The 22709-nt window shown below is 40.3% G+C and overlaps 1 protein-coding gene across 3 annotated transcripts; it reads left to right on the forward strand.

Moving 5' to 3' along the window:
• Positions 1-9135: 9135 nt before the first annotated feature.
• Positions 9136-21999, forward strand: LOC125004370 (adhesion G protein-coupled receptor E5). Of its 3 annotated transcripts, none has more exons than XM_047578930.1 (17): positions 9136-9567; positions 11984-12055; positions 12473-12625; positions 12837-12962; positions 14103-14246; positions 14683-14726; positions 14909-15019; positions 15141-15303; positions 15393-15512; positions 15663-15877; positions 16000-16167; positions 16311-16505; positions 17245-17462; positions 17674-17832; positions 18688-18856; positions 19029-19130; positions 20254-21999. In XM_047578930.1, the coding sequence occupies exons 1-17, from the start codon at positions 9537-9539 to the stop codon at positions 20290-20292; spliced, it is 2229 nt and encodes a 742-aa protein (XP_047434886.1). In that variant the 5' UTR covers positions 9136-9536; the 3' UTR covers positions 20293-21999. The 3 variants fall into 3 exon arrangements, with proteins under 3 accessions (XP_047434886.1, XP_047434885.1, XP_047434887.1); XM_047578929.1 differs by having other exon boundaries at positions 9138-9567; positions 20251-21999; XM_047578931.1 differs by having other exon boundaries at positions 9144-9567; positions 15663-15865; positions 20251-21999.
• Positions 22000-22709: the final 710 nt, after the last annotated feature.

Genomic DNA, 22709 nt, shown 5'->3' on the forward strand with positions numbered 1-22709 from the left:
AATTTTAGATGTAGGTTTATATATTATATCTTGTAATGCATTTAACAGTCATTCAGTTTTCTAGGTATGTTCGAAAAGATTTGAGTTAAGATTGACTGGTCAGAGTAGTTCACTAAGTAGTTGTATCACCATAAAAAATGTCCAGAGTTTCCTTTATACTTATCACTTCTTCTTAGTTTGACTTCACAGAGTCAGACTAATCCAATTTCCTCTCTCAGCACAGCTTCCAGTTTAGCAAATTCCTTTTAGAATGTGTTTTTTTTTTCTGTCTGATTATATTCTGGCATTTGTAGCCATATTTGGGGCATGCTTCCTTTGTTGTTTGTGCTGTATTGTAGGCTCAAATAAAATATTAATAATGGTCGGGAATGCTATGCTTTCTACACAAGTGAAACAAAGTTTTCACACGGTCCAATAAGTTGGAAACCATACTACGTCATGTTGCCATGTGACCTCCTTGTGACTCGTGATTTCTTTCCACATGGTGGCAACATGTAGCTTTAAGGCGCACGCAGATATTGCATTCAGGCAAAAGGTGAACACTCTGAGCCCTCACATTTGTTGACAAACAGATGCACAGACAGAGTGCACACTCAAGTTATAGTTTACCAGATGACAACATGACATTCCCGAGTTTATAAGGAACGGAAACTTTTGGTTGATCATTGCAGCGCTCTGTGTACACTTGGACTCCAAACAACTCCTGAACAGACACACTTCTGTTTGTTCAAACACATATGCTGCGAAGTGATGCACTAGTGTGTTTTCGGCAAGAAATGCAGTGTGAAAACCACATTAAGATTTGTAGCTGCAGCAGAAGGTTGCACCGCGGACTACCATTTCCAGAGCTGCTGCCAGAACGAGGCCTGTGTCGGCCGAGTGTGATTGCGGTGGCTCTCCTAAGTACACCCAGCCTCCACGGAGAAACAGGCATTACCCTTTTCCACTATTCCACCCTTCATCTTTACGAGCCTCTTCAAAGTCGTGGAAGGAAACATCTGCCCTCTGTCACCTCTCTCCACCCCCTCACTTCACAGACAGGCCGAGGGAGGAAGAGAACGGGGGGGGGGGGGCAAAATAAATGCACCACGGATAGAAGGAAGGGAAATCCACATTAATTTTAATATAGAATGATAAAGTGCCATGTCGGTGGAAAAGAGGTGATTAATTTATCAGTGGCTGGAGAAAACTGTAGTTCACTAAATCTGATCCCTCTTTCTCAGCTTGTGCTTTTGTGTACATATCAGCTAGACACGAACATATGCACCCTAATGGAGTCTCACATAAACAGAGAGATCCAAAGCACGCCAGATGACGTTCCAGAGAAAGGATATGCGCACACTCTCACACAGACAGTTCGGCACAATTTCAGAAGCATTATATTAGTTTATATCACAGCAGGAGTAGACAGCAGTACTGCATGTACACTGGACCACACATTGCTTATGCTGAGCTCGGGATTTGATGAGAGAACAAAGTGTGCACAAGAGCAGTAAAATACAGTCATTAAGAAGTGTTGGTGGTTCTGGAGGAAGGTCAGTGTTATGCAGACAGCAGTAATAACACAGTAAAATCTGATCATTGAGGAAGCAACCAGGGTGGTGAGAGCTTCCCCAGGAAGTGAAATGTGGAAACGGGGCGCCTGTCAAATCTGATGCTAAGGTTTCCACCTGGTGAGCTGTTTGTAGAAACAGCAGTTTATTCAGAAAATAGGAAGGCAGTCTGATGGAGTGATAATCACTGAAGTTCCTGTATTGTGTTGGCTGCAGGGCTGAGATGAATAGCAAGGCTCACACTGTGTCAATAAAATGTTCCTGTTTTGAACTCGAACAACAGGAAGTCACAATAATAAACCCTACAATCTTAACAAGTCATTGCACGTATATAAACTGAAATGCTGGAAGAAAATTTTGTAACCACTGCTGAGAGAAAGGTTTTTGGCTGAACAGGTCAATGAGAAAGGCAGTCTACTGTTGGCTGAATAATATTTGTACGCACAGTAGGCTATGGTATTTCTGCGAGGGGCCTCTCAAGACACAATTTGATGACTGTAGCTTGGAATCATGACAATCCTCACATCTGATTCCAAGTAAAATCTATCCGTGACTCAACATAAACCACAGGAATCAGGTTTTAGTCACATTTAGGTTGAGTTTCCAGTGATCACAGCAATCATACTAAAAATAGCAGTAAGAGTGCCTCAGATGCCTGCTTACATAATAAAAATAACTTCATGTTCATGACTAATGATGTTGTGATGTCATAACATCCCTGTCCCGAGAAGATGCAGCAACCAGCGGGGGTTAAAATGGCCAGCACACAAATCAAGAAAATGTATAACAACAGACGTTTTTAAAGTGGCAGCCGTAAAAAATTCCATTCCCTTCCCTTTGGCGGCACCTATGGCAGTAAGGGGTAACTGCGGTCTATTTTTGATCTGTCCAGAGACACAGTGTCAAGAATTACTCAGCCATGGGCCACAAACTCGTAATTTTGCACATGAATGTCACCACAGACACTCAGTTCATAATACTGTAAATGCAAGGACATTTCACTGTATTTGGTGTAGCAGCATTACCGTTGTCATGTGACACATCACATCAGACAATCAGACTAAGACAGTGTTTCTCAGCCAGCATGTCAAAACTCCGTAACATATACTGTATGTGTGTGGTCACAACCAAATTTAAGGTAAACGAAATATAAAAATATTTCAGATTTCTCATATTTTTGTCTTATTTGTGTGAAACACTAGAGTTATGTTAGTTTTGTTTTACAGCCCACAGGCGTATGTTGCTTTGGTTAGGGTTGGGGTTATGGTTTCAACAGTCCTCAACCTCAGCCTAAAGCCGCAGCTGTTTTTGCCTAAAAACCTCTGATAAACTATTGTACAGTAGCAGCTTAGAACACTATTGTGTATATATGTATTATAATAATATATATATATATATATATATATATATATATATATATATTGTTTTTTTTTTAAAGTTAACATATAACATTTTTAAATAAAAATATAACATTTTTATTGTTTTACAAACCAGTGAACCACAATGATGATCACAGTGAACAGTTGTCCAAACAAAAAAGAAACTGGTGCAGAGCAATGCAGAGCTTGAGTGTGAACTGTCAGCAACTACGATGTGTGTTGCTCCTGCTGTCTCTGTTCTCTGCTGTAAAGTCAGTTTTTTTCACACCTTTTTTCCCTCCAAGAAACATTGACACAAGAAACAGAGTAGGCAGTAGAGTTGTGTGGCTCTCTGGCATCTGTTGTAATAGTTAGAGCATGAGTTAGGGATACAGTTATGGTTAGAGTTAGCACTACGGGGATTATGACTTAAAGCAGATGGTGGGAGAATAATGTGATTCCAGTCTATTTTTGAAACATCAAAAGTAAAACAACTATATACCAGCCATCTACAAATAACTCCCCTCACAGTGAACTACGTGACTGCTCATTATGATCATGTCATCATTTCATATTTGAACTATTTTGGGCCCAACCCCATGAGATGGAGCAGTCATTCCACTCAGACTCACTTCACCAGGTATCACACTGCAAAAAACACATCTTAGTTTGACGTAAATGAAATCTTAATCTTTTGTCGATGGTTAAGCTTTTTTTTTTTTTTTTTTTTTTTTTTTTTTAACAGCAGGGTTGTCATAGGGAGGGAAGGACAGTGCATCATAACAGCTTTGTTGTCAGTAGCACCCAGCAGTGTTGTGTTGTAAACACACAATATGCTCAATCTGATGTCAAAGCTGCTGATGTCCTTTGCTAGTCACCACGATTACAAAACCAGAGCCAAGATATCCTGTGATCATGTCTTCTCGAAGCTCCTGCCACATCTTAGGCCACACTAATTGTACAAGATGCAGACACACTTTCACTACTACATTCTCTTTCCTGTGTTCAAAGTGAGCCCCTCTGAACCTTGTGAAACCAAAGCCTGACATTTTCTTAGAATCACAACCCCCTCTGTCTTTGTTTTTTTGTGTATGTGTACCTAATGTCTGTCTGTGCAAACCTTGCATCCGTATAGCATGTCACTAGCATATGCGCCAACAAAGAGAAGCCACTTCGGGACCGGAAAAAGTTTGAGCTGTACTTCTGGTTAAAAGTACACGGTATAAAAGCAGAAGAGGAGGAGGCACGTGCACTGATTGAGACTGGGCAGAGTGAGCTTGGTACGGCACATGTTTCACTACTTTTGTTTGTTAAAACTAACAGCATAAGTAGCTTTTGTGTGGTTTAGACAAAATAGAAAGTATTTAATGACACCATTGTAATAATAACACAGGGACTGTAAGGAAACAGCTATTTTCTTTGCAATTATTCTGACATTATAATTGAACTACCATCTAAAATAATGGCTCATGAAAAATAAACATTTTTATTTGCCCATAATAACACATTTACGATATTTAAACTAAAGAAAAAAATGTGGCGCTGACTAAGTTTCACTGTGAGCAATAACCTACAGTATAATGTGAATGATCTACCGCGTTTAGTTACACCTTTGTTTGGTGAGGACATGGCACTGGACTATGGATTTATAAACAGGTGAATGTGGGTAATACAGTACAGAACTGTTGATAATGATTTCACAAATTAAAAGAAAAGAGGATATGAGAGGGGGAGAAACAAGGATGTGGTAACAGACAGGAGGTTGACAGTTATAGATCTATGTGCTAGAGCCAACCGTCATCCTGGACTGGTGAAAAAATAAAATAATGTCATCCCAGCGCTGGGATATGTGTCTCAGGACGTAAACACCAACTGCAGCTGTGTGATTATGATCCATCTATCCTGTTTCCATATGGAAAGTTTCTGCTCGTGGGAGTGTGTGCACCAGAAGCTCTGGACTCTGGACATTAGTAAGTCTGTGTTAGTATTAAAACTCCACAGGAAACTTTCAACCATGTCACTGTGATGCAATAGTGAAATATCTCTTGCATACTGTGTATCATGGCAATGCTTTTATCCTGGGGGAGAGCTTACATCTTTCTTTCAAACACTGTACGTTTGTAGGGATTGTTTAAAATGTACTTTCTAGAACTTAACTGGATGGAACAGGTCATTAAATAATGTATTGATGGTTCCCTGGAAATCCTTTCAGCTGATTTGTGGGTGGGTTGCAACAACCAACAACTGTATATAGAATTTCAACACATATTTTTTGCGATCACAGGTGTCATGGCAGAAACAGCGCAGCTCGCAACCAAAGAGGGACACGACACACAGCTACATGCCAAGGAATAACAGAAAAAAATAAATGAGGTAAAACTTGGGTCTGAAACCCAAGAAGGCCAAGAGCAGAGTAAGGAGCCTCCTATATAGACCCAGCAGCACCCTCACAAAGTGGCCTTGATCAGTTGCAATTGCTTTTCCTCACAAAAAATAATAATAATAAAAAAAAAATCTTGATCCACCTACAAGACAAGAGCCTTTTGTGCTTGAAGAGCTTAAGTCAGGTTTTAGACTGATCCTTTTCTCTCAGCTTGGCACAGAAACGGTCTCCTCAAAACTTTAGACTTGTCTCTATACTCCTCTTGCTATATATTAGTGCTGCATTTGGTGGTATTGATCATGATATTTTATTTCAGAGACTTGAAAGTGTTATCCGCATTGAAGCCGCATTAGACTGGTCTGAATTTTATCTATGAGACATATTTTGTTTCACAGGCTTCTGAACAGGGGCTAATGCTTTTCCCATTATCTACACTTGCCTCAGTCAATATTATTAAGAAACACTGCATGCAATTTCATTGCTATGCAGACGATAGCAAGCTATATATATTCAATAAACCCAATGACACAAATGAGCAGTTTAAATCCCAATCATGCATTGGAGAATGACTTGTTTCTTCCTGCTTCTAAACTCTGACAAAACTGAACTGAAGTTTATTTGGCCCAAAGCACCACAGAGAATCATTACATGATAATTTAGCTTTATGACATTATCTTGATCTCAACTACTAATGTGAGGAACACTGGGGTATTTGACCAGGCTGTCAAGGCTTCACTTGGCACATTGCCTCAAAGTTATGGTGAAAAAAAAGTTCATGCAATCGTTTCATCTTGGCTGGGCTGCTGTAATGCATAATTATCTGGTAGTTCATCCAAACTGCTCCCTAAAATCCTCCCAATGATTCAAACCTCTGTTGTAAGAGCTTTGACTGGAATAAACAACATAGATCATATGACTGGTTTTAGCTTCTCTCTGTGGCTTTCGGTATGTTGTCTTTTTTTCTCTCTTCATGATCTCAAAGGAAAACCACAAATGCTGATTTGCTATCCTCATGCAAACATGCTACAATGGTTATGTTGAAGACATTCAAAAAATCTATAAAACCATTCTGATGTATCGTGACATTATTTAAACTCAACAGTCATTTGGTCGATGGATTTCTTGCTTAGAAAATGGTAATCTATGCTTTCTATAAATATGTGTATTTATGGAATATAAATGAATATTCTAACTTCAAGGCCCTAATTTGAGTTGATCACAATTCCCAGATTTAGTGGTATGTACTGTCTTCGCCTACCAAATATAAATACTCACCTTATTGAAAAATCATGGATCCAGTTATTGACTTATGGCCAGGTCTAATGCAATGTTGACATTTGAGATCAAAACATTTTGAGATTAAAATGATCAGTAATTAAAATAATGTTTTCACAGGCAGTCTGAACATACTGTTATCATTATGCAGTACGACTGTCTTCACAGCATGACTCAAAACATTATGTGTAAAACTGAACAAATGACGTTTAAACAGAAGGTGTTTTTTTAGTGTGTGCATTTCTTTAGCATAAGCCAGACCCATTTTTATTATCCCCATGCAACACTAGCCTCCAGTTTCAGTACAATATGTGGCGCACGTGATGTTGTTGGTATGTACCCACAGGTGGATATATTTAAAATGGCACAGCGACGACCATTTTCACCTTTCACATGTGCGTACTATATCAGTACAGAGCGGTGGTCGGAGAATTTTTGTCAGCTTCAGCTATTTTGGTGAAAGAAAAACGTGTCTCACGCTTGTGCTCACAAGTTTAGACAGACCCAAAAACAGAAGAGCAAGCACCCTGAGAGCGTAGCATAACCACACAACTTTCTCACAAATGCCCAGTCCTCATAGCTACTTATTGGTCTCGCATAAATAACATTCTCCCTCTGGCAGATTGCATTTTTCCCACACGGTTTCTTCTTTCGATTGATTGATGGTCACAACGATGTCCATTACAGTGCTGAGTGATGGATGCTCAGTGGCAGTAAGTATGAGCGGCTGCGCACAACCACACACACTGACTATATCCTTCCACGACTAAAGTATACACTCTAGATAAAGTTGGTTTTCCAGAACCTGACTGAGATGCAGGACACACGCACATGCTGTGTCTGCTTTTGTTTAGTCTTTTGTTTGCTAAAGATGCTGAAGGGACATGAACTTGCATTCTCTCCTCCTCCTCCTCCTCCTCCCCGCATGTGCATGTGATTTGCCTGTCGCCATGTGTCTGCTCATTTGTCTTCATATGGCTGACCTTTTGTCTGAGGGAATATGATGGAAAACGCCAATAGACAGTTAAGATAATGCGTCACAATAACAAGAGAGACCCAATGGGAGACTAGAGGGAGGGAAAGAGTTCGCAACGTCAAGCTTTTCTCACACTATGAATGAGTTAATAAATGAGTACTACAAAAAAAAACAAAAAAAACGGCTGGTTGGATAGCATCTAATCGGCACCTGTCATCTGGTGTTCACACTACAATATAATACTTGTGGTAAATACTGTGTCTATGTACAGTGACAATGACACAATCATACAGTACTACTTTCTAATTTTTAGGTCTTTCCTTTCATCCGTTTGAGAAAGTGGTTGAACTAAACTTTTATCTGCTCACATTTAATCTGTTGTGCAGCTACATGTAAAGGTTTTTCCACTGTGTCCCCAGTCTACGTGGAAACTGTTTGAGTACAACAACATAGACTCTAACCCTAACCCCAATATTGTCTTTGGGCCTCCAGCAACATTAGAAAAACACTATCGGTTCTGTTGATTTGCCTTAGTCTCATTTTCACTGCAGAAACTTTCCCCAGGGACTTGAAACTTTTGGAGGTTTACACAGCAGGGAGCCAGGTCTAAATTATGTTCTAGGTAAAGTACTGGGTGGTCGGGTTTTTGTACCTTTCAAAAGTATAAGAAATTTGTTGGTGGGACTTGCTGAACATTTTGGATTGACTAAGTGACTGCAGCATTTAACCTCATGGTCAGTCTTTTCAGTTAGCGGCGATCTACAGGTAGAGAGGGAGGTGGGGGCAATGCAGGGCCAGGAAAAGACAAAGACATACACATGCTAATCGCCCAGTCCAAACTAGTGAAATCTGTCATAGGGTAGAGGTTTGTTGTTGTTATTGCAAAAGGCAGTCATCTGGGGGCCCGTTTTTCATGCTGTTTTTTTTTTTCCTGATGCAGTGTCCCTGTTCACAGTCATAAAACCTTTTACTTACTTTCAGTCCAGCACTTTGGGTGTTTTAAAATGACTTTGTAACTTTTGATCATGTCCTTTCCAGCTCTCTATATATGTTGAATGATCTAGCTTAGGGCCATGTCGGTAGTTCGTAGACTTCTTTTTAATGGTATGTTAACAGGATTCTTTTCTGGACCACAACACTGTGGTCTTGTAGAGTTCACTTTAATAGAGGTCATACTTCATCCGTCTCTTGCTGGTTTTCTTGCTGTCTGGGGGGTTGAGAAAAAGCAGAGGGCTTGTCACTGGAAGTGGGTGAAGGGCTGAACGCTGAGGAAAAGTAGGAGGAAATGTAAGAGCTGGTTGAGAATGGGAACGGATATAAGATTACTTACTGGCAAAACTCAAGTACAGCAGCAGCTGTTTAGACTGAACGTTCGTCATCGCGCTCTCACCAGTCCCTAACCCCCCCGCCCCCACCCCTCTTTCTGTGTCTCATGAGGGCGTCGCGAATAGCTCCTGAAATAGAGGCCCACTGGACGCGCACAGGAAATTATTTTGGCCAGAAGAGGGGGGGTGTCTGTGAGGCACTGGAGGCGGGAAAGTGAATGTGCTCCAGACAAGGGGTGAAAGAGAGGAGAAGAAAGGGTCCTACAAGAAGCACTTCGATAAGTGAAATGTGGAGAAACACACTCTCTCTCTCTCTCACACACACACACACACACAGAAAGCAAAGAGAGAGAGAGAGAGAGAAAGAGAAAGAGAGAAGGGAGGTGGCTAATCAAGGGAAGAGTGAGGCGTGCTCAGACTGAGAGTACGAATGTGTGGAGGAAGAGAGCTGGTGAAGGTTCACTGTTCACATAGAAATATCCTCTACAAAAAGAACACAGTTTTTGAAGGTTCACCTTTTCTTTTTGTCCTTTTCACCCTGCTTGTGCTTTGGGGATTTTTTCGGAACTACGGATACACTTGAGGATCCTTCAGCTTTAAAGCTTTATTCATAGCTGTGCTTGATCTGAAGTCATCCTCTGTCTGGGGCTCCAGCTTTCCTTTGACATGGGGTTTAAGAGGGAACTCATTTTTCTCGGTAAGTCTATCAATGAGACTATTTTGCGTATGTGTGTGTTTGTGCCTGTGGGGCTGCCTGGGTGTGTGAAGAGAAAAAAGGAAATACAAAAGACACGGTGTAAGAAATGCTCTTGTGTTAATGTACTTCTTCATCTTGGTATTGGTTTAGTAGAACACTAGCCATTTAATGAAACTGTTAATGAATCACAACTTGTGAAACTGATATGTTGACATTTGACAGTAGAAAAGGGACATTTTTTTTGTATGGAAAAAGTTAACGACTCATCAGTAATTTTCAAACTCTCAGATAATGATCACTCTCCTCAGGCTGTTGCCTGTAGAAACCTCTGTCACCTCTGATGCTGCTTGGATCAGATCAGACCGGATCATTGCGAGAGGTTCCTTAGGTAAAACAGCAGGAAAACAGCCCAGAACTTGCTGGTGCAAAGAGTTCTAGTACCATGTCAAGTCAAAAGAGGAAGCATCTTTTAGCCTCATAATCCACTGTCATGTTCAAGCGTGTTACCAGCGCTTGCTGGCAAACCACAGATTATGCTGTTTTATTTATTTATATATATATATATATATATATTTATTTTTTTTTTTCAGACTTCAGACTGCTAATAAGTGGGGAAAGTCTTTTTTTTTTACCCATGCTTCCGGTATTGGTTGTCACAAATCTATGAAAAGTGCTCACTAAAAAGAACTGTTTGTAAGTAGGCTATATTAAATTCAGTGATTGACATTACTCGGTGTTCTGTTACTAATGTATTTTTGTGCAAATCATGCAGTCGGGTAATATGACTGAAGTATATGTATAGCAGAACAGCCTTGGATGATTTATTTGTGAGATTCTGTCCATATGTTATCAGGGTTTATAAAAGAAAGCTGTTGGTTTTACCGGTAAGAAACTAAATCTCATTTTGATATACGATTTTATGCAACATGGCACATCACATAAAAAACAGAAGTATTATTCTCAATACCACATTATCACAAGTTCACAAAAGTTCCCTTACTTTTGAAACTGGTTGCAAATTTCAGTCATATGACTCAACTGTGACTGTCAGCTTTTAAATTGCAAAATGTCCCCTTTCGGATATCGCTACAGTTTTTGTTTTACAGGTATGACATGGTTAAAGAAACAGAGAAACAGAGAAAACAGAGAAAGCCCATTTCTCATTTACCTCTGCACTTAATGGTGACTGAAATCAGATGTGATCCGAGTATAATGTCGCCCTGTGAATAAACACGGGCCTTGTTTCTGGCTGTGGTTATTTCATCTTATAATTACACCCAGTCACACTTTTTTGCACACTCACTGTCACTGTCAAACCCTGTCTGGTTTCCCTGTGGAAGTAAGTGTGGGAGCTACAGCCTCATCACACAGCAACAGTAGGGCCATTGTAGCAGAGAGAGGGAAACACAGAGGAGGGATCTGGGGATATTAACAACATGTCTGCAGGCGGCTGTATTCAGTCATATCGGTGACTCACTAGTCACAGAGATGTGACTGACTTGTGTCTTTTGTGGTGTGCAATTCAGGCATTTAAGGGGTGGAGACTTAGCAGAAGAAGACAAAATCAGGCAACTTACTGTTGTGATGGACTTAACTAAGTGAGTTAGCTATGTCCTCAGCATTTGCACTACGTGGTAGACGGGAATGACATTTTTATCAATTTGAAAGCATGACGATGGCTGTGTGTTCCCAACATTTCACAAATCAAACATTAAGTATGCGATAAGGAGTGCAGTGGCTCTAGCTGTAGCCATTTCGGCATTGCCTGACTCCCTACTAATATAAAAAATGGGTATCAAAGGAGGTAGAGCAAAGACGAGGTGGACCACTGAAACCTTGGCAGACTTATAAGGACCCCACCTCGCAAGGGCTGTGCCCTTAAGAAAAGCTTAATATAAGGCAAAAGATAAAATGTTGCATTCTCAATTTGGGACTCAGGTACAATTGATTCTAGTTTAAAAAGGAATAGGAAGCATATGGTTGCAACATGGGAAGACATGTACACAAAATTCTTGGTGGTCAAGTGGCAACACCAACCGACGTCACACAAACACCACTGTTGGCAACTGTCAGCGTCTAGAAGCCACAGAACAAGCAAACAGGAGAGTAACATTTCCGTCTGATACAGAATTATGAAGAAATACCCTATATTTTACACTTATCAGCCAAGATGGTAACGCTAGGGGAGTGTGCTCCTCCATGGTGAAAAAGTGGGCTCGTTAATTCAAGAACAAAGATACTTTGCTGCAGAGAAGCACTGTATTATGCTGAGGAAGTGATCCATACGCTCCACCGCCTTAGAGCGTGAATTGTGTGTGTGTGTGTGTGTGTGTGTGTGTGCGTGTGTGTGTGTGTGGGGGGGGGGGGGGTGTTATCATGAAACCAAACTAACTGGTCTTTTTCTATTTCTCCACAGCCTTGATGTATGCACTGGTGAAATGTGACACGTGCCGTGTGGGCCTCGCAAAAAAACGTGGAACTTGTGTCGGTAAATCACTTTTCTATGCTGTCATGTTTATTGTACAGCGACGCTCAGTTGTGAATTCTGGGCAACGCTGAGGTGTAATCGCTGTTGCCATTATGCAATGCTGCTTGCTGGATTTTAAAAAGTAACCTTTTTTGCTGATATGCCCTTTGGTTTTTCCATTTTTGGCATTTTAGCTCATAACTGGAACAGATTACTGTAAAAACAACAGCAGAAGAGGTTTAAATTCTTAGATCACCACAATCCCTAACAATCGCTGAAAGAAATATGGGAGATGGACAGCAGTGCTTTAAGGCTGACAGAGGAGCTAAAAAAAATACTAATTTACTAATTTGATGTTTACTGACCAGAGTGAGTAACACTGTTTCAGCAGCTGCGGTATTTGACCTTTATGCTCTATGTTTTTATTCATATCTACAGATATCGATGAGTGTAACGACACTAGGAATCTATGCGGGAACGATTCGAGGTGCTTCAACACAAACGGAAGTTACTACTGTCAGTGTAACCCTGGCTACATTAATTCTAAGGGGAATAATACTAACTTCACAGCAGTAGATGGGCAGTGCCAAGGTAAGTGTGAGTAAGTGTAAGTGTGAGTGTGGATGAGTTGTGGGTGCCAAACCCTTGTAGACTGCTAAGGCTGTCGGTTCTTGTGCGGGCCCACAGCTTTTTGATGGTTAAAACCTGTTAACAGTTGTTTTATGTGTACAGTGAGGGCACTTGCTTGAAATGGTTAGTGTGGCCCTCCAGTCCGACCACTGTGTTCATTTTCTTCCGTCAGATATCAACGAGTGTAACAACAACAAAAACATCTGCGGTCCTAAGGCCAGTTGCAGTAACCTGTATGGCAGTTACGTATGCAACTGTCAGCTTGGGTACACCAATGTCAGCGGTAAAGGCTGTGAAGGTGAGTGGTGGACTCTTTTCAGTTAAGTTGCCTAAGCTTTTCCGAGAAGGGTGAAATAAGGCTCTACCAAACTGGTAATAAGTGAGGCCTGACTGATGGACAAACAGGTCAGAAATAGGCACTTCTTATCAAGATCTTGTTGATAAACTGTATTTTACACAGCTGCTTTTGTCACTGTGTACAACCAAGTACAAAAATGCATTCATGGGGTTTTCCTCAATTATAGAAACAAATTATTGCAACATACTTCCGTCGCCAACACATAACCATTTGGAAGATGAATAAACTCTTACTGGTGTATTCAGACATGAAATCATATGTATATTTCAAATGTACCGTGACCTCTGTGATAAATGCTAAAACGGAGCATAGCAGCAACATAAGTAGTGTGTCAGTAATCTCTGTTATCCAGCAGAGGTAAATAGGGTTTGCCAGCAGCTAAATGTGTCCACTACCAGAGTGATACCAAATATGACTGAAGCAACAAAATCCCAGACAGTATTCGTACATGTATTACATGTTATGAACGAACAACCCTTCGAAATGACAACTCTGCGAATATCAGGGGACATCTCTTCAGAAGTAAGCTCTCATTAAAATCTGCCTGTCTGATCTCAGAAGTATAGTACACAGTATTCTCAGACCTAAACCACAAAACCATCTCATGCGTCCTTCTAGTTCTAATTGCAGCTCTTACGGTAAATCTTAAAATGGCAGTGCACAACACTGTTTGCAGAGAAAGATCTTTTTTAGATCCTTTTGCCAAAACAGAAAGACTGGCACTGTGTGACTGGTGACATTGCAGATATTCTCCTTCAGACAAAACCTCATATATTCCGACTGGTTTCTGTCTGTTTCATCCTGAGTAACGTCCGTGAGTACTTGCAGAAGACCTCAGGGGCTGTAGTTGCAGATCGTATCTAAATGGTTTGATTGCCATGGTAATTAGAGTCCCGATTCAGAGGAACAACTATTACAGATGAACAATTCCAAGTAAATGTTGAAATAAGACACGTGTATTACACAAGAGGACTGTTAAACTAGCCTAATTAAATTTTTTACCACCAGGTAATGTTTCAATGTTTTCATTTCACCCCTTGAGGCAGAAAACCACAGTAACACGCTCCCTATCTTACACAGATATTGATGAATGCTGGGAAGCTGAAAAAGAAGAAGACGACATATGTGGAGAGAAAGGGACATGTAAGAATCTTAATGGGAGTTACTGGTGCAAGTGTCAGAAAGGATACACCAATTATGGCAAGGAAAGGATGCCATGCTCGGGTGAGTGCACACGGTTTCCCTCTATCACCTTTAATTATTTCACATAGAACATTTTATTTGTTTACTTCTATTAATCCGATTCACCACGTGACATAACAAAATGAATCTGCACAACCTTCCTAGCGCAGATGTCACCGTCATAGATGTTTGCCTTGCTTTCACACTTGCTCCCTTGTATGTTGTCTCAGGTGCCCCTTTTAGAGCATCATTGTATGTACTGGTGTTACTTCCTGTTATAAAGTTGAGCCTTCTCGCTCGCGATACCTTTCTTCTACTTTCTGTTGTGACTGATGAGATTCCGCTGTAGATAGCGTGGGGTGACAACCTCACAAGGTAAATAGCATCGTATTTCTGTGTTGCGTGTCTGCGTGGTAGTTTTGCAGTTCACAGTCTAGTGGTGTGATGATAATCTGACTTTCTACTCTGTTTCATTTAGAGCTTAACTGTAATAGCTTCACTCCTGACGGCGGCCCTCCACAGGTATGTTTACATGCAAAACTAGTACTATAATGCAGTGTAACAATCAGGAAGCATTTTCCTTACAGAACAGTTTGCATTTGAATAGTGGCCCTGAATCGTTCTGTGTACATAGATGAACAGTACAGGGCGAGCTGAATGGTCTCAGTTTTCCTTCTCACTCTCTCTCTGTCTGTGTCTCCCAGACGCTCAAAGGCCTGGGAGCCATTTTGTTCATGATGAGAAACAGCTGTCTGGCTCTGTCGAGCTCGAGCGCTGGTGGTGAAGGGAACGCAGAAGGAGACGCTCTGTTGGAGGTCAGAAAAACACACAAACCCCAAACATACATTCATAAACCACTGGCAATTCTGGTAGCAGTATTCTTAGTATTCTCAATACTATACTCAATCCCCTCCCTGTGTCCTTTGGCTTGGACAGCAACTTTTCACAGCGACTGAGGAGATTCTGTCCCCTCGGCACCCTGGACACCTGAACAGTACTGAAGGTATGAGTGGGCTGCTCAGCACGGTGGAGAAATCTATTTTATTCATTGGTCCTCAACTCAAAGGCAACCGCACCAAGATAGAGACCACAACGGCAGGTAAACACCATGAATGCTCAACTAGAATATCCAGGGAGGATGGTGATGATAATAAACAACCATCTAAAATGGGTTATCTGCTTCAATAGATGCAGAGATTGCGGTTCAAAGAGGAAAAACACCGCCTACTGGGCAAGTCCATTTGGAAAGTGAAAATGCAAGTCTCGACATTGACTGGACAACAGCTGCTGGGACCGAAACTTACCCCGGTAAACGTCTCTTCTCTTCTCTTCTCTTCTCTTCTCTTCTCTTCTCTTCTCTTCTCTTCTCTTCTCTTCTCTTCTCTTCTCTTCTCTTCTCTTCTCTTCTCTTCTCTTCTCTTCTGATACTACTGTACACATCTTTTATGTCATCTTCAGGTTTTGCCATGGCTGCTTTGTTGAGCTACAAGAACCTTGAGACATCCATGAACCACTCATTTAATGACATCAAAAAGGATGAAGACGAAGACAGTGTGGAATCCAGCTTCCAGGTCTTCTCTAAAGTTGTGTCTGTTGTTGTCTCCAACCCGTCCACTGACAAACTGAGCCACCATGTCAACATCACTCTCAGACATCTCCAGGTAGTCCCACATGTCCGCCCACAGTCATTTTACAGTCGTACTTCTTAAACCAGTATATTATTTCTTTTTATCATTAGAGTTAAGCTATTGTGACCAATAGTAAATAATGACATTGCCTTTGCCTTGTGTATTAGAACATCGAGGATTCTTCTAATGTCAGCTACATCTGTGCATACTGGGATGAGTCAGGGGCCTGGTCCACACATGGTTGTCTTCAGCAGTATTCCAACGAGACTTACACAATTTGTACATGTAACCACCTGAGCAGCTTCGCCGTACTCATGGCCCGTCATAAAATGAAGGTAAAAAAAAAAAATACAAGCAGCTACATGCTGAAAATGGTTAGTTCTCTCAGTGCCTCTCACACTTTTACTCATATGTCAATGAAAATAAACCCATTACGATTTCCAGTTGCTCACATCCAGTCTTGATTCCTTCTCTTAAGCACACCTTTGGGCTCATGGTGGTGACCAAGATAGGCCTGATCATATCTCTGCTGTGTTTGATACTGTGCATCCTGACGTTCAAGTTCTGTCGCTCCATACAAGGGACCCGCACCACCATCCACTTGCACCTCTGCATCTGCCTCTTCATGGCAGACCTCGTCTTCCTGGCTGGCATTTCACAAACTAAACCTGAGGTACGATTTTATGTTTGTTTATTTGTTACACATAGGATTTCAGAGTTGACCTTTGCTCTTGGCACACTGGCTTTGGTCTTCACAGTAACATCTGAGTGATTGCTTTAAAGCTCAAACCCCAACGCCTGGTGTGTTTTCGCACATAACACAACCGAGTATACCAACAGGGGAGAGGAATGGGGAGAACAGGGAGGTTTGTTTGTACGTAGAACACTCCAAAATAAACCACAGTTCTAATTCTGTTCCTCGTATGTCTTAATCAGCGGTGTTTGTTTTTTTAGTTTTTTTTTTTTATCCTACTTTATAAGTTTAATACGGTGGTAACTTGTGCAGAATAAGATTTTACACACAAATCATCAGTGTTGAAACGGCGCTGCATTTTTCTACAAACATATTAAATCCATATTAGGAAAAAATTATATTGGTTTATGACCTAAAACTACTGAGTTGACAATTTCACTACAACTAACACAAGATACAGAAATCCTACTGGTCCAACAGACGTCACTGTACTATCAAAACAATTTGTGAGCTGTTATTTTAAGGTAAACTACTTGCTTAATGTTGCTTTAAGTGAACTTTTCCTGGATCTTGACCTGCAGTGATCTTAAACTGTTGCACTAGTCTTAAAGTAACTGACATGACTGTAATCTTATTGAAAATTCTGATCATCACAAATGTCTTTTTGTCTTAATCGATTCTGACCTGCTATTTCTCTGAATTTCTTACTATGTTACAGGGTGGCTGCAAGTTCGTTGCGGCGTTGCTTCACTTCTTCTTCTTGGGCGTATTCACATGGATGCTGTTAGAAGGGGTGCAGCTGTACCGCATGGTCGTCCTTGTGTTCAATGCCAGCATTCGGCCTCTCTACCTATATGTCACAGGTTATGGGGCGCCTCTTGTTATCGTCGCAATATCTGGCATCATTAGACCACAAGGCTACGGCACTGACGAGCAGTAAGTGTGTGAAGAAAGGGTAAACCACAAGCAAATGGAAACTGTGTCTGTGTGGGAAGTAAGAGGCCAAGTCAAAGTGTGTATCTTTGTGCCTGTGCATCTTTACTCTTGCATGGTAATGACATCAGTGGATTACACATACTAGCCGCAATCTATCTCAGTGACGTACACAAAATGTTGTAAACATGTGTTTTCTTCCTCCCAACCGTAGCTGCTGGCTATCCCTGAACAACGGCCTCATCTGGAGCTTCTTCGGCCCGGTGTGCATCATCATCATCCTGAATGTTTTTTTCTTCATCATCACTGTCTGGAAGCTTGCTCAGAAGTTCACCAGCCTCAACCCAGACCTCTCCAAACTGCACAAAATTAAGTCAGTCTGTGTCTATTCTTGAATGTGTGCATGCGTAGCTTTTTGTGTAACTTCTGCTGCCATTTTCGCTTCTCTGCTGCGCGTCTAGACACTAAGGTAAAATGTTTATTTATTCAAAAGTGGAACCTTTGATGGGGAAATTCTTTGACGGAAAGACGTTTTGTGAGTGGAAAAATGAAAGGAATGTTTTCGTAGTACTGCTATTGAAGGACTGACGTATGCAGATTTTTATTTTTTTTCTCCAGTCATTGACGCTGTATAAATCTATGCAGCTGCAAAACAGATTAAAAGTAAAAATGAGCGATGAACAATTTAGCCAGAGGAATTGGGAAACTGAACTTCTTGTGCTGAAAAGCAGAAGGGGTTTTCAGCTGAGAAAGTCCAACACCTTCTGTGATTTCTATCCTCAGTGCGGCAAAGAAAAGATTATATCACGTTTATGATCTTCCTGTTCGACTAATGGACTGTTGGTTAAACTGATGAATCCAGAAAGAGAAAGTTGTTGAATGTGAGGGTCTTAAATCAAACCCCAATCTCCTCATTTATTTGACCAAAGATTGGACATAGATGAATATTTCAAAGAGCACACTGCCAGAAGCTGTTTTTAAAATAGCGTCCCTCATTTAAGCGAAGCATTTTTATTTATCAGATCAGCTTTTTTTCTCCAGTACGGCTTCACCAGACGGTAAACTGTAAATAATGTCTGTCCTGTTCATACCTGCTTTTGTTCTTCTTTCACTCTACAGGGGGTTTCCAAACACAGCAGTGGAAACTGAGTCATCCCTGTGTAATCGTGTTATCACTATCTGTTTCGCTTTGACTGACCACCGTGTTTTGTCCCACTTGTCTCTGCAGAGCTTTCACCGTGACGGCCATAGCCCAGATGTGTATTCTGGGTCTGATGTGGGTATTTGGGGCCTTCTTGTTTGAAGAAGACACCACAGTAGTGGCATATATTTTCACCATCCTCAACAGCCTGCAGGGTGCACTGGTCTTCATCATGCACTGTCTGCTGTCTAAACAGGTAGGACACCGTATGTGAGTGGAAAGCTCAGTATGGACATGAGACAATGACACAACAGATAAAATGTTTACTATGAGGGAAAATGTGATGACAAAGATGGTAAATAATAGCATGGCAAAGGGAGTTTTGATGGAAGTAGATGTATTATCTGATGTTCTGCTGCCCTCTGCAGGTGAGAGATGAGTATGCCCATTTCCTCTCCTGCATCTGCGCGCAAGAGAAGAAGAGATACTCAGACTTCAGCAGCACCAATCCTTCCAGCAGTCAGTCACAAGTAAGCATGCAATGATGCTACTCACCTTCATATTCTTCTTTCTCTCACTAGTACACAGGGTTGGGAGTAAAATTAGATTTGATGAACTGCGGCACTTCAGTGCAATTTTGCAACACGCATTCAACTGCACAAAATTTATCTGACAAGTGTAGTTACTGCTCTCTCAGGCGGTCGAAGTTTTCCACACGCAGTATGTTGGATGATGAAATGTAATCGTTTGTAAAGATCGTATTACCCAACAGAACATCAAGTGAGTGTAACTCTACAACAGTGGAATGTGTAAAATGTGATCTGCACTTCTACAAGTTCCACCCTGTACTTTGGAAAAAAATAAATAAGTAATAATAATAAAGACAATCCTCTTTGACAATTAAATGTCCTTCAGTCTCTTATACTAACTCTTAATAGGTTGCATTCTTTAACTCAAACCTTAACAAACCTAAGTGATTCGGTGGGGAAATGTGTCTTGGGTGTTGTTAACATAAATGCTTCCTTCCACATATTGTTCTCAACCTAGGTGACCTTTCCTTCAAAGGTTCACCAGTCTCAGGGCTCATATGAAAGCCAAATATATCAAGTAATAAAACAAAAAAAAAACAAAAAAAACAGACTGCTACGAAGCACTGGTTGAGTTGCACTGATACTGTTTTCTTGTGTAGTTATGCAGACAAGTGGAACTACTTGCAACAGATTCAACCAAGTTGTGATTTCTGTTCTGGAAAGAGACATTGCTGTTGAAGTTTTTTTGTCTATTTGTTTTGAGCTCCATAATTAAAGTTTCTTATTTGAGACAAAGCGGAACCCTGGACAGCAAATATCTCCATAACTCTTCAACCCGCATCAGAACCGTCTGGATGTATGGATAGTTTTACAGTCAAAAACAACATATAGTTGATATTACTTTGTATTTAATTTTGGAATAAACTGCCAGTAATATCTTGTATCTCATAAGCATATCTTATACTTCTATATTCAATTGTTAACTACTGTGTTAATAAGACAGAATAAACAGCATTTATCAAAACATAGTAGAAGAAGTGCATATTTTCACATTGTGGACATCATACTTTCTCTTGAATAACTTCTCTGTTTCTGATTATTGTCATGTGTCTTCCTTTAGCAGTCGCAGAGTGGGCAGCACACCGGAGAATCCCACATATGAACATCTCTATTTGTAAATCTCTCCAGATGACAGACTCACCCACATCTATTCTTGGCTTAGTTAGCCCTGGTTGACACAAAAGAGTTGACACATTTTGCATGTCAGTTAAATTGTGCTCTGATGTCATGTAAAAAACAAAAAAACAACAACAAATCTTAAAAGGTCAGTTTTGGAGCCTGCAGGAGTTAAATTAAGTAAAATTAATAACTGAGGTTGTTGGACTGTCTGAATGTTAGTATAGAAAATGGTACTGAATGGCTGCAAGCAGGCATTGTGTGTTTTTAAAGAGTCACTTAACACTGAACACAGATGAAGTTTGCCTCTCTTGTGAAATCTCAGGCATTTGAAACCTTAATAAAGTTAGTGGGACCAAACCGTTTTACAACTCAAATTCCCTGAACCTAAACCTGGTAAAGTGAAAAGCATTACCTGGGTCGTAAGGTGTGCCATAAACCTCATAATTCTGAATCCACTCTTAGTGGATAGAGTTGTAGTTAACATATGTCTAATAAAATAATCTGATGTGCGTATCATTCATGTCACAGCAGGCAAGAAGAAGCTAGCTGTGTCTGAGGAGAGCTATAAGTCAAGAGTGAATCTACAGTATTAGAGAATCTTATTGGTTCATCCAGAACATATCACAAACATTATATAAGCTGCAATCCAGTTAGAGTGATCAAGACTGATAAAGATGTATTTATTTAGTGCAGAAGTTAAAGTCTACATTATGTAGACTGCGAGGATATATGAGCTTAATATGAGTTTAATGTAAAAATAAGGGTGAGCGTGGATATTTCTCATGGAGTGGTGATACAAATTACCCAGGAAGTGCCTGTGAGTTTCCACACGTTCCCTTGTGGGCTCCTGCAATGATTTGTTGTTTTAGTTGTTTCTTAGATTTTAAACAAAATAAGTGATTTAAAATAAATCATTTATGGCTGATTTTAGAGATCTATCTGGGTTTATAGTAGAGCTGCACCTTTCCCCCCACTAGTTTATGTGAAGCTTCAGTGTTTAATTTCTATATATATATATGTATATTCTTTGTTACCAAGCTGACTAATTCAGTCCAAAAATGCTGCTTGGGCAAATTGTTAAGACAGACCCACCCTTGTGATAAGCATGCCATTTCCTGAAATCAGACTATGTTTATGGGATACATTATTATGTTGTTATCATAGCTGATAGTCACATCCTTGAAGCAAAAATTTGTAGCTGTACAGGCCACAGTTTGTTTCGTTTATTGCACTTTTACATTGTAACAATTATGATCCAGCACACCTTTACTCATGTAGTGCATGTGAGCCTTGAGACTAGACTCATTTACAAATCCTAAACAGTTCAATTGCTGTAAAAGTAGATAGATAGAAACAGATCAAACGTGTCAATCTTCCTACACAAAAATGAGAGGTATTTTAACAGGTGAACTGTTCTTTGGTTTGTTAGTGTGACTGCATCTTTTATGACCATCATTTAATCATGTGTTGTAAAATGTATTTCTATGTGAAAAAACTGTATTACGTATTATGCAGCTCTTTGTGAATGTAAGAATTGCTGTTGTTAGAATTTACTATGGTTATATGAGTTATACAAACCTATTTTTTTACTTTGTTTTGTTGTATGTCTGCCGGTACTGTTTTTTTGTTATTTTTTTTTTCCAAAGAATAAGTACACAAAATATATTAAAGCTTCAACTATTCATCTGAATAACAGTTTGAGTGTGTGGTTTGTCAGATAGATTTTTTTTTAGATCAATAAAAATGGAACACATCCAGGAAAGGTTAACAGAGGACGTTCGGAGATACAAACATTTGTATGACCATGGCAATATTGGCAAAAGTTTCAGTCGCTTTTGCTAAAAGAAATGCAGAAAGTGGAAACAAAAATTAAACCGACTAGCAAAATAGACACAGCACCGCAGGTTTTTACAGAGCGAGCCAGACGGACAAGTGCACAAGGACAAAAGGCTCACACCGGCGTAGGCTACGTTTGTAGCCTAGCAGCCTAGACACTGTAACCAACGTACGTAGCCTACATACGTAGGTTACAGTGTCTACAGTGTTTTTAGTCTGGCGCCTTAAATGAGACTTAAGAGTTATGTGTCTCTCTAAATCTGCCTTTGGAATTACAGTAAAGTTGCACCATAGATATGGCCAGGATAAAATGAAATGCCTATGATATTTACACGCTACATTTAGATATACATCATCAATCTGACTCAGGGACTGTTGAGTAATGAGGGTGTGTTTTGCTGCCTATGTTATTAATGTTTCACCGTAACTAAGGGAAAAAAAGCAGAGTCCAGAGTTGCAGAGTTGAAGGATCATATTCTACATTAATTTGACAGTTGTTCAGTTTTTATCTCACATTAAGATTTCACTTACAAAACATTTAAACATACGCAACCAACCTCAAGT

This window comes from Mugil cephalus, chromosome 2, assembly GCF_022458985.1.
Source record: "Mugil cephalus isolate CIBA_MC_2020 chromosome 2, CIBA_Mcephalus_1.1, whole genome shotgun sequence".
Taxonomy (NCBI): Eukaryota; Metazoa; Chordata; class Actinopteri; order Mugiliformes; family Mugilidae; genus Mugil; species Mugil cephalus.